This window comes from Rousettus aegyptiacus, unplaced genomic scaffold (genome assembly GCF_014176215.1).
Source record: "Rousettus aegyptiacus isolate mRouAeg1 unplaced genomic scaffold, mRouAeg1.p scaffold_m13_p_16, whole genome shotgun sequence".
Lineage (NCBI taxonomy): Eukaryota > Metazoa > Chordata > Mammalia > Chiroptera > Pteropodidae > Rousettus > Rousettus aegyptiacus.
Genome location: NW_023416291.1, coordinates 22,025,125 through 22,037,603, shown reverse-complemented (window position 1 = coordinate 22,037,603; position 12,479 = coordinate 22,025,125). Strand labels below are relative to the sequence as shown.

The 12,479-nt window shown below is 45.9% G+C and overlaps 1 protein-coding gene across 1 annotated transcript in view; it reads right to left on the bottom strand.

Annotated features, from left to right (window-relative positions):
• Positions 1 to 255: 255 nt before the first annotated feature.
• Positions 256 to 12,479, bottom strand: part of LOC107518861 (serine protease 55) — a 20,466-nt gene continuing 8,242 nt past the window's right edge. The window contains exons 2-5 of the mRNA XM_036233598.1: positions 11,345 to 11,537; positions 9,827 to 10,077; positions 8,269 to 8,411; positions 256 to 573 (exon numbers count right to left, since the gene is read on the bottom strand). Of these exons, the coding sequence (XP_036089491.1) occupies positions 271 to 573; positions 8,269 to 8,411; positions 9,827 to 10,077; positions 11,345 to 11,537 (890 nt within the window). The 3' untranslated portion in view covers positions 256 to 270. The remainder of the gene's footprint in view (positions 574 to 8,268; positions 8,412 to 9,826; positions 10,078 to 11,344; positions 11,538 to 12,479) is intronic.

The following is a 12,479-nucleotide window of genomic DNA, read 5'->3' as shown; positions in this document are numbered from 1 at the left end:
TTTTGTTTTTTTTTCCGTTATGTACATATTGGCTTTAGGTGGTTTGAGTTGAGTAACTTGTCTGCAATGGAAAGAGTCCTGACGAATGCAGGGACCCAAAGCCCAGTCCCCAAACTGCGTGACTTTCTGGTCCCGTTTTCTGTGATCAGCCTCAGTTTCTAATCCTTAGCTCTAATCTGTAGTCAGCAGCTAAGAATCTGCTGGTGGCACATTCTCACAACCCTCGTTGGTTAAGGAATAGCATTTGCTTTATTATCAGTGGGAAGTGGCCTAGAACAGCACGTAGGACAGAAGGCAGAGCAGCAGCCGCAGCCCGGGGCTGCCCGGCTTCGGGAGGTCTGAGGCCTGGGATCGCATGCGCTTCTGCTGCGAAGGAGTTCTCATTTTCTCGGAGTCGAAGGGCCTTCCCTCTTTCTCAGTCACCTTCTTGATCCAGAAACTGTAATTCTCTAACAAGGTGTATATTCCTGGAATGTTCTTCTGTCCACAGCTCCTTCCCCAGCTGACGATGCCCACCTGGTACCACCTCTTGTCAGATCCTGGGGTGCAGACTAGGGGCCCCCCACTGTCACCCTGTGGGCAGAGAACACAGTTCGGTAGCGAGTCCCATTCTAAGCTGTCCATTCGAGACAGGGCGCCCTTCATTAATGGAAGAGGACGCATTGATCTCCCCTACTCCAGGCCGCCGGAGGACAGCTGGCTTCGCCGGCCTGTCCCAGGTCCCTGAAAGGAGCGTGCTGCTGTCAGGTTGGCTCGGGGAACTGTGCAGAGTATGGGCGGTGGGTGGGAGAGGACTAGGGAGAGAGGAGGAGGAAGGGCTTGGCGAAAAACTACAGTGAGAGGGGAGCTGGAGGATGGAGGAAATGCTGCCAGGCTGAGACAGGCGTGGGGTCTAGGTCTGTGGGTCTTACCGAATCTGAAGCTCTGGAAAGGGCCGTGAAGGAAAGGCATGAAACAGATATGAGAAGTGTTGTTAGCGCTGTGGGTGTGAATTGGGTCTCCTTTGATGGTCTTCTAGAGGTACGAGGGAGAATAATGTTCTTTTTTAATTCTTTGATGTGGATAGTTGCAGGGGGCCAATGAGCTAAGCTATTCTGCATGTGTGGCCCCTCCAGAGTGGAATCATGTGGTTCTATGACTCACATGATATTTTAAATGTGATCCAAGTGCCTACTGTGTACCACACATATACGTGGCTTTCTTTCATGCATTTCATGCAGGGGAGATGAGGCTTAAGGAGGATTACAAGCTTGCTCAGGCTTGCGTAGTAGCCAGGCCAGAGCTGGAACCAGGACTTCCGCGTGCCAAAGCACACACTCTCCCCACCTTGCTACTCGCCTCTCACTGAAGGAGAAGTGTGGCTATAATCATTCAAGCAGTGGAGAGATGGCCTGCCTCCTTGTCCATGGTCATGAACAGGTGACTAGAATGAATGGAATCTTATATCGGACTCTAACAGGGGGAGGAGGAGAACATTCCCTGGTCATGGTGTGCGAGGCACTGTGTTAGCCCTTAGCGATTTTTCTCCTCAACTCCACCACCTCACATCCCTGCAAGGTCGGTATCTTGATTTTCATTTTATAAGTAGAAAGTTGAAGGTCAGGAGAGGTTTGATCACTCTCATTTAACAGATGCCCATTGAGGGAAAAGGAATTTTCAGGCACTTGGGATACAAGACGTTACGGTCTAGCAGAGGAGGTAAAAGTGTAAACAAACAGGATCGACTGTGTTTGACGGGGCAGGAGAAGCGTGAAGAGGATATGGAGGCGGCGCAGAGAGGGAAGCACTGCTTTTGTCTGGGGGAAGTTCTGTGCGAACAGACTTCATTTGAAGGATGAACAGAAATTTGACAGAAAGAGTGTGTGTGGAGGTGAGGAGTGAGACAGAAGGTAGGGGGACTAGTTAGGATAAGGTGAAGATGATGAGGATCGGAACCGTGGCGTGAGGAGGTCAGAACGAACGCAGATGGACTGACACACGTCCATCTGGTGACTGGTGACATTGGATGTGGATGGCGAAGACTACTTCTAAGGTCACAGGGAATGGGTAACAATGATACAGTGCAGGGAAAGATAAGGAATGAATTGTGGTCAAGTGGAGTTTGGGTGGACTGTGAAACGCATCACCAACAAAGGGTTAAACAGAGCGGAATTAACAGAGAGGTCGCAGCTCCGGGACACCCAGTAAGTACCAGCCAAACCCAAATGACCCTTTCCAGCACAAAACACCGCCTCTGACACGTGTCCGCTTTTTAGAACCAAATCAACAGGATTTCTACTCAAACAGCTCATTACTCGTATGCTGTTTTTATAATTTGCTTCAATTTTATGAAGGCATGAGTATCATAAAAATTTTTATTAATATAGTGCCTTGGTTATTCATGTCTTTCCTTAACAAGGCGAGAACTGTCCTTTGGCAAGTAACTTTTATAAGCCTCAGGTTCCATGTCCTTAAAATGGAGATAATACCAAGATTTTTGGAAGATAAAATTTAAAAAAATCTATAAATCACTCAGCACAGAGTGAGTGGTATATAGTAAATACTCCAGAAATGTATTAATGTTATTATTTTACACTTACAAATTACGAACATTTCTTGTGTGTTTAGGAAACAGTGATTCCCTTCGTGGACTGCTGGGACCCGAGAAACATCTATAAATACACGTCCTTTAATGCATAAAGCCCTTAAAGTTTTTTTCTTTCTCTTGGAAAGAGAAACAAGAACTACCTAAAAGAAGAGTCTGGCCTCGGTCAGCAAGCACCTAGAACTGATGACAGCCCACGTAAGGGGGACTTTCCTTCAAGGACTAAGGCTGTGGCCAGGGAGGGACCTGTCTGGTTAGGAGCATGCTGACCACAAGAGCCTCCCCACTTTACGTCCGTGAGATAGTTACCCCACGCGATCGCTCTTGTCCTTTCCAGGATAGAAGCAGACGACCCCGCTTCCAGCCTGGGGCCACTACCTGGACTAAGGGGGAATCACGTAAACTCTAAATCCCTGTTTTCTCATCTGTTTAAACAGGGAGAGTGAGACCTGCCCAGCCAATCTTACGGGACAGTGCAGAAAACAAAATTATTGAATGTGCGAAAGTGCTTCAAAGTTAATATAGCTCTTCAGATCTATTCAGATAGTGAAGGAAATGACTGAAGATTAAAATAACCAGGTTTTCTCATCTGCGAAAGAGTTTTGATTAAATATTTTTCTATATTCTTTTACAGCTCTACAAGTCCGTGATTCTGAAAGTCTAAGATTCCGTGGCGTGAAATAAGACATCTGTGCTGGTGTCATGGGTGATGAGCTCAAGGTAACACCCTGAAAAGTAGCCCAGGACAGTGCAACTACTCTGTACGATGCTATCACGATGAATACATGTCATTACACACTTATCCAAACCCATAGAATGCCGGCATCAAGAGAGGCCCTGATGTAAGCTATGAACCCTGGGTGATAATGACGTGTCATGATAGGTTCACTGATTGTAACAAATGTGCCCTGTGCTGGGGCATGTTGATAATGGGGGAGGTCGTGAGTGTGTGGGGGCAGGGGCTATGTGGAAAATTTGTGCTTTCCTCTCAATTTTTCTGCAAACCTAAAACTGCATTAAAAAAATAAAATCTTTAAAAAGTAGCTCAGGTTAAATCCAGGTCGGCTTGGTAGCAGCGTAACCAAACTGCGCAGACAGTCCGACTCGCCGCCAGCGCGAAAGTCCGGTCTCCACCTGCAGGCTCAGCCTCCTCCGGGACCTGTCTCAGATGTCCCCTCCGCGAGGGCTAACTGGCTGACACACAGTTGCTGGCTTGCTTGGAAAGTTCATCTAGTTGACAAACATTTGTTGAGCATTTTTCGCGCGCCTAGCAGTGCGTGAGGCCCTGGGGGTTCACACGTGAAGACGGCGGCGCTTCCGCGGGAGCAGAGGAGACAGATCAGAAAACACGGCCGTTTGCCGTTTGCTCCGTGGTTGCTGGTCCTTCACCGAAGTATTGTTACTTACTAGTGGGACAGGTTTGATTTTATATTTTGCTTGACGATGCCACTCAAAAATTACTGTGTTTTTAAATTAAACTTTTTTTTTTTTTCTTTCATAGTATAACCTTAGTCAGGGGATTACAAAGATGAAAAGTGCTGGGAAAAGTGAATCCAAAAGCCCAATTATTTTTCATGTTAGCATTTACTTTTAATTAGTATTTTAAGCACAGCAGAATCTTACTGCCTTATTTTGAACAGATTTAAATGTTTTTGTTATAAGTGGTATTTCCCTCAATTATGTGATTACATGCTTTTAAAAAGTTTTCTAATTTTAAAAGTGTGATTTTATATTTAAGTGCAGTTATTTTAAAACCACCAGGGACTTTCTGCCTGGTTTATCTGTTTTTAGGTAATAATAATATTGTATAATTTCAGAAAAATTTCCTTTACTGAATTACTGTCAGCTTATTGTTGACAATAGAAAACTTTCTAAATAGGGAGCAAAGCTTTCCACGTCACGATTTTTTTAAAAAAGGCTTAAAATGATAACAGCACATATATTTATAGCAAGCACTCTTAAGTAACAGATGATTAATTTTCGAAGCGTTCATTAAGGTACATTTTGATAGGGGAGGGTCTGAAGCGAAAAGTCTAGACCCCAGATGGTTGATCCAGCCATTAAAGCAAAGGGTACAGAAAATGTCAGCAAAGATGACACTCGATTATTTCGAATTTTGTCACAGTTGGCTTTGGCCATTTCAACATGAGATGGTGCTGAATCAAAGAGATTGAAAGGAGAGTTGGGAGTACAGGTGGGGCCTGAGTCTTACGTCCCTGGGTGGGCACCGAGAGCGGCAGCCCGGGGTGGCGGAGTGTCTCCCACACGTGGCCTCCCTTAGTGAGCCAGCTCTGCTCCCCTCCCTCTCCAGCGTCATCGCGTGTTACCCCCTGGCTTCTGGAATACTGGAAGCTCCCTGAACACATGACGCTGTTTCAAGCCTCTGTGATTTCCCCTACATCCTCTCTGGAATGCCCTCTCTTTCCAGCCACACTGTCTAGTCACGTTGGTTCCCCTTTTGTATGGATAGGGGAGCCCTCTGTCTCCCGCTCCAGGGTGAACTGGCTGCCTCCTAGGTCCGTGGCGTGAGTATGATCTAAGATCTTCCTGTTTGTGCTTCCCAAAGTTTGGGAAGCTCAGTCTTCTCTTTGTTTTTGTTTGTTTGTTTGTTTGATGTAATCGTAGCATCAAATGCAGTTGTAAGAAATGACACGGAGAGATCCCGTGTACCCCTTCCATGTTTCTCTAATCACATCATCTTGCAAAACCCCAGTACAATAGCACCACCAGGATGCCCACATGGATACAGCCAAGACACAGGACACTCGCATCGCCACAGGGAGCCAGTCCTCGCTGGCCCTTTCGTGCTGCACCCACTTCCCTCCCACCCTGAAACCCTCCTTGACCCCTGCGGCAAGCGCTACTCTGTTCTCCTTTTCTGAAAGTTTTTTTTTTTTCCTTTCAAGAACACTGTGTAAATAGAATCATACAATGTGGGACCTGTGGGGATTGGCTTGTTTCGAGTGGCCTACATCTCAGGAGAGCCATCCACGTTCCTGCGTGTATGAGTAGCTGGTTTCTTGTCACAGCGGAGAGGTATTGTGTGGCGTGAATGCACCACAGTTTATTTAACCATCGACATCTTGAAGGACATTTGTTTCCAATTTTTAGCTATTATGAATAAAGCTGCTATAAACACTCCTGTACAGGTTTTCATGTGATGAACACAAGCCTTCGTTTCTCTGGAATAAATGCCTAAGAATGGCATTTGCACGTATGGCAAGAGCACATTCAGTTTTTTAAGAAACTAGCAAAACTGTTTTCTGGAGTGATTGGACTATTTTAAAGTCCCACGAGCAATATATGAGTAATCCAGTTTCTTTGCATTCTTCAGCCTTCGATATTGTCACTATTTATTTTGTTTTATTTTAGCCAGAGAGGCATGCAGTGATGCCTTCTGGTTCACTCGCATAATGGCTAATGATGTTGAACATCTTTTCATGTTCTTATTTGCCGTCTGTGTATCTTCTTTAGTGAAACGTCTGTTCCTGTCTTTTGCCCATTTTCTAATTGGATAGTTTGCTTTTCTACTGTCGAATTTGAGAGTTCTTTATATATTCTAAGCATAATTTCTTTGTTGGATATCATCTCCCAATCTGTAGCTTGTCTTTTTATCCTCTTAATAAGGTCTTTCACAGCGCGAATGTTTTTATTTTTGATGAAGTCTACTTTATTAATTTTTCCTTTTATGGGTTGTGCTTTTGGTGTCATTCTATGTCCAAAAGATTTTATATGTTTTCCCCTAAACGTTTTTGTAGTTTTACATTTACGCGCATGATTCGTTTTGAACTGTTTTAATTGAACTTATTCTAGGAATTAATTGTTCTCAACTTGTTAAAAAAGAATTCTTGACTCAGATTTTTAGCTTTATTTTTCTTTATCCTATGCTTATCAATAAATCAAACCCAGACTCTCTATTCTAGTTATAGCAGATCCTGTCTACAGTATTGTCTTGAGCATTATGTTACTAGAGTCTGGTTCTTATTTAAATCTCCTGCTTTGACAGGCTCCTTATGAAGCTGGAGTGGGGGAAGGGGGGACACAGACTCTGCCGCTGGGCTGGGGTGGAAGTCCAGACTCCCCACTCAGGCCAGTGACAACACCAAGGGGAGGAGCAGGGGCATCAGCCTCCTCTGGAGCCACCGTGACGGGCAGGGGAAGTTCGAGGTTGGTGGGCTGGGGTTTTCCTGGTGTTTTGCTTGACTAGAATGTTTATTGCCAAAGAATTTCTGACTTGCTAGCTTGCCCCTTTCCTGGTCCAAAGAAAGATTTCTTGTTTTCTTTTTTCGTTTTGTTCTGTTTTTTTTTGTTTGTTTGTTTGTTTGTTTTTATTGGTTGGTTGGTTGGTGGGTTGGTGTTATTTTGTTAGTTTTCATCATGCCAATTGGCATTTCTGGGTTGCGGGGTTCTCTAGAATCCAGTCTGAGATATATAACAGAAAGAAAACCCAAGGAACTCACTGATCTGTCATTCCTTGGACTATCTGGTCAGTCTATCTTTTTTCCATCTTCCAGAACTTTTATTTTTGTTTTACAATATAAAGTCCACTGCTTTTAGCTATGCTTAGTGGGAGAGATTGGAAGAAATATGTTTACTCCATCATGGATGGAATCAAAAATTCTAACTCTTCTTTCTATTTTGCAATGTTTTTAAATTGTCCAGAATGTGAAAAAATACAAGGTTCCTGTGACTTTGATTATGTTTCTCTTTTTTTGTTTCTCAGAGTATTCACCATATGGGGGGCTTCTTCAGCCCTGGTCCATTGCTGCTGGAGTACACTCTTTCTTCCTCAGACCCCCATTTTCTTCTCCATCTGTGCCCCCAGCTCCTATCCCAGCAACTCTCTCTCGTTTCATAGTCTGCCAGGGAAAACTACAATTTCCTAACATTAAATGGTGATAGATAATTCTGTAGATAAATACCCTCCCCTTCCATGAGACAGCCTTCCATCGCTCTACTGACTATTTAACATCTACATTTACAGTGTTACACTAATGAACGGATCCACTGCCAAGCCGATGAGTAGGACTAAGTGAGCTCATTGGAGTGATCTCCCCCAGATAAAGAGAGCGTCACTCATCCATAAAGACAAAGGAAGCTAATTTCCGAGTATTTTTTTTTCTATATTTTCTAGCATCGCTCAAAAAGTGGTTTTCTTTTTAGATATTTTTTGTGTGTGTTCATTTTATTAAAGAGAAACTAAGATATCAGACTTTGGTTAATGAAACCCACGTGCATCGCCCAATATATTATAGTTGTTTACGCACCTGCCTGTCCAGGAGATCATGGGCCCCATTAGATGAGAAACTAAGTCTCGTTCATGGTTGAATCCCCAGGGCTTACTATGCTCAATAAAGATTTGCTAAATTGATGAATTAAAATGATTCTTTGTATGGATCTCAAATCTCTCTTGACTTTTTGTTTTTTAAGAAATCCTAGTAATGGAAAAAGTCTTGGAGCCCTATTAATCTAGCGTACCTGGAGATGACCTCAAATATTTATGCAGAGCTGCTGCATACTGCCTCCCAGGGACACCATGTCCCCAACCCCACAGCAAAGCCCCGATTCCCTTGCGTTTTTCAGACTATTATTGTTTACTCCCAGTGGAGAGAGGATGCCCTTGCATCAGCATCCCTGAGAGGATGAGGATCTATAGAATGAGGGAGGGGATGTCCCTTAGTTACCTGGCAAGCATCATAGCTCTCATTCTCATATCCAGCACACAGCATGTTTTTGGTAAGTTTTGAAAACAACTTTGAGCATTTCTCCCAATCCATGATGATCATTGGCACTTTTATCAGATCAGGTTTCCCAGAGTTTTTGTCACCTGGCCCACAGAGAAAGCATATTAGAAAAGTCACCAGACAGCAGTCCAGACTGACGGTACCCTCGACCACCCTGAGCATCCCTGCTTCCCATTGGCCACCCATCCACCTTCTGTCACAGACACAACCCCTCGTTCTCGACCTCCCTCTAGTAATCCCCGGCAGTTCACTCACTCCATCACCCCATGTTTTTCCAGACAATTGCCCATCTACTTGAATTATTCCTCTCATTCAAAACCATATTCCTGCTTCCAAGAAGACTTCCAGCTTGACTCCAGCCGGACCTACAGACTTAACGTCTTGGAACTGGTTATTGTATCATTTCTCATCATAATCCTACCTCTTCATCGGATCTGCCTATTACCATTTTTTATTATGAGAGTGTGGCCCTTCCCTATCACAGGGCTGCTGAGAGTGGGTTTGTACTCCCAGCAGAAAAGCTTTTGTGTCCTCCAGGCAAGGGTAGAGTGGCTGCGAATCTTTACAGGAGACTTGCCAAGGCCCTTTCCAGCTCGCTTCCAGGAATTGGTCTGGATTTCTCTCCATCTCATTAAGATTTCGAAATTCTTCTCCTTATCTAGCATTTTTAATCTCGTAAATGTCTTCCTCCGCTTCTGACTTTTGAGCAGTGCTGGGAGCCCAAAATCAATGTTATACCAGTTGCTCTCTAGGTACTAAACTCCTGAAATACCTAGCATTTCCCAGACCCCAGCTCACTGCAAAGAATCCCTGTGGACCTAGAGTCTGTTCCAGGCATGAGACGGGGCTACGCTGTTCCCATTACTTCTCTACCCATTTGCTCTTGGTTTTGTTGAGTTTTCTTTGGGGACAGTCCAGGGTTTTGTCGAGCTTTCTCTGAGGAGTTCTGTCATCAACCCTGGTACAGTTCCTCCTATTTTGGCCAAGTAACAATGTAACAACAAGTAACGGGTAACAACAGATCCACTTCTAAGAGTGGCTGGGCAACACTCCAGGGCCATCAAGTGTCTAGGCCAGAGCAGGCATCTCGAATGCCTGTAGGAAGCAGGTGGGAAACACTAATGCGTGAACCAAAAGAGATGTGAAGGAATTGAGAGCAGAGGGGCCCCTGGCCAACCGGACAGTGAACATTCAATTAAACTGACAAACAAGATGGCTCTGTGTTGTCTGAACACGACCACGCTTCGGGCCCGATGCCAGCTTCGGGCCTTGGAAAGAGGCGTCCTCAGCCCTGAGAAGGGGCTGAGAATGGGCCTCCGCGGGCCTCTGCTGTGCAGGGGTTGGCACCAGTGCAAGTCCTTTTCTGTCCCCTCCTTCCTCAGCCCTCTCTCCTTTGCACCCTCTTCCCCTGCCCTTTAGACTGAGGGGCCCAGCCTCAGATGCCCATGATGTGGCCCCTCCCCCAGCAGCTCTCAGGAGATGCGTGGCAGTCACATACCGGTTTTGGTCTGTCCCCATCCTGCCACCCAGCATCTGTGCCACGTGGAGGGGCTGGGCTGCCGGGGCATGCAGATGGGTTCCTTCAGGCCACTGAACGTGATCTGTGAGTTCAACAGCAGCAAGGCGATGTCATTGTCCATGTTGAGTTTATTAAAGTCCTTGTGAAGAACTATGCTCGAGACCCCCTTTATCTCCAGGGATGGGCTCTGTAAGTCGTTGGTCCCCAGCACAACACTCAGGTCTGTTGGACTGGCAGCACAGAACCAGAGGGGGGAGGGCGAGAGGGGAAGAAGAGTCACAAGGCGCCCGAAAGAAACGACGTCCCATTTAGTTCTGGGGGCCTTTAGGACTTGTTGTACCGTGGCTGTTGCTCAGAAGGTGTGAGGATTTGAAAAAGGTAGAGGAAGAGTGTGAAATAGCCAGCGTGGCAGCCCACGGCCACGTGGCTGGCCCAGCATAGTCCCGGAGACGTGCATGAAATGCTCCTGCCTGCCGGGCAAAGGCAGAGGAGGCTGAAGAGCCCACGAAACAATTCAAAACAAAACAAAAAAACACACGCAAAAATGAAAATGCAAAACACTTGGCACAAATCGAACTAACCTTCAGATAGGTAAGGTATTACTGCATAAATTTGTCGACCAGCAATTTACAGACCCCAGAACAGAATTTAATCTAGACTTGCTACTGATTAAGCAGAAAGAATTTTCAGTAATGATTCAGGAATTCCCCTCCAGGAACTTTCTAATAGCCAATGTTTTAAGTACCCACGGGAGCGGGTACCACGCGTTTCCTTGGTTTTGCCACCGTGAAACCGTCGATTAATGCTTTCAAGTCAGTCTGTGCATCCTCGAACTTTCCTGAGGTCCTACAGCAAGTGCAGCAGAAAGCATGAGCACTGGGGCCAGGATTTAAATCCCGTTCCTGTCTGCTAGGTGTGGACCTTGGGTGAGTCACCAACCTCATTGGCTCTCAGGTTCCTTCTCTACAAAACAGCATTGTTCATTCTACTTGCCTCGGGGTCATTGTACAATTAAATAAGCTACTGCAGGTAGCTTCTTAGAAGGTCATTGGCACATGACTGGTCATCTGCAGATTCCAGATTTTCTACCAGTCTCCTGGAACACCGAGAAAACTCTACGAGGAGCAGGGTACTAGGGTGTCAGGTGGCCCAGAAACCCAGACTTACAGAATTAGGAAAATTTCTTCTTAGAAAGACTTGACTGTCCTAGGAGAGGTAAACTGACCAAGCCCTTTGGTTCCATCAGGCCACAGATATTCCTGTGTGACCTCAGCAAAGCCACAGTAATTGGCCCTGGGTGACAATGAGGAGGGCGCAGCAGGGTGCCAACCTCCAGTTTGCTGCCTCCTTATCCCCAGGGCTGGAGGAGATGGGTGACAGCTCTAGTATCTGAGGACCGACCGGCTAGGATTCCCCTGAGCAATCAGGCCCGGCTGATTGGGGTGCTCCAGGGGTGAACACCGACTGAAACAGCAGGGAGGGGCTCTTGATACTTACATTAGCCCGTCATGAGATAAGCAGTGAGCAGCAGTGACAATCCACCACTCGTCGATGATCGCGCCGCCACAGAAATGTTCATTGCCTGCCTGAATACTCACCAGCCACGGGAACTCACCCGCCTCAGCCTCTATGCCCCCTATGATTCTGGAATACTGAGGTCCTCCCTCAAAAGTAAGTCTTTCACCGCATTCTGGTGGAATGGGAGAGAAAGGAAGGGGAAAGATGCAACCCTGAGTCAACATCCATAGGAGGCTTCTAAGTAGTTATCGTTATACCCATTCTCGGCATAAAGAAACTAAGGCTGGCCCAGGGAAGCGGCCCGGGAATGCACGTAAGCCAACAGATGCTTCATTTTTGTTGCACAGAGCTCGAGACATGGGTCAAAGGTGTTGGCTCTGTCCTCCTTCCAGCATTGCCTTCTCAGGCAAGTCACTTCACTGAGTTTGTTTCTGCCTTCATCCAAGAGAAAATGAAGGAAAAATACTTGTCCAGCACCAACTATGGAATGGTAAGGAGAATAACGCTCCCAAAAGATGGCCATGTCCTAATGGACCGTGGCTTGGAACTTGTGGATGTTGCCTTACAAGGTTTAGGGAATTTTGGAGATGGAATTAAAGTTGATTATCAGCTTCCCTTAAAATGGGAGATTATCCTGGATAATCTGAGTGGGTCCAATGTAATCACAAGAGTCCTTAACAGTGGTAGAGAGAGGCAGAAGGAGAGAGATGAGATCTCAGAAGCAAGGCATGGAGAGATGCAATGTCCCTGGCTCTGAAGATGGAATAAGGGGCCACAAGCTATAAACTAGAATGGCAAGGCAAAGGTTCTCTCCAGAGCCCCTGCTAGGAATGCAGTCCTGCTGACACCGTGGTCTTAGCCCAGTGAGATCCATGTTGGACCTCTACCTAACAGAACTGTGAGATAGGAAATTTATGTTATTTAAGCCACCAAGTTTGTGGTAGTTTGTTACAGCAGCCATAAGAAACTAAAACATGTGGGAAACCAGAAGGCCCAGAAAGGACCCGAACCTACCGGAAGACCTGAACTGTCCTAGGTTAGAACAGTGTGTTCCAGGTGGAGCAGCTCCATTTCCTGGGAGGCTGAGAGCACAGGCTGCAGCTGCCTGTGCAGA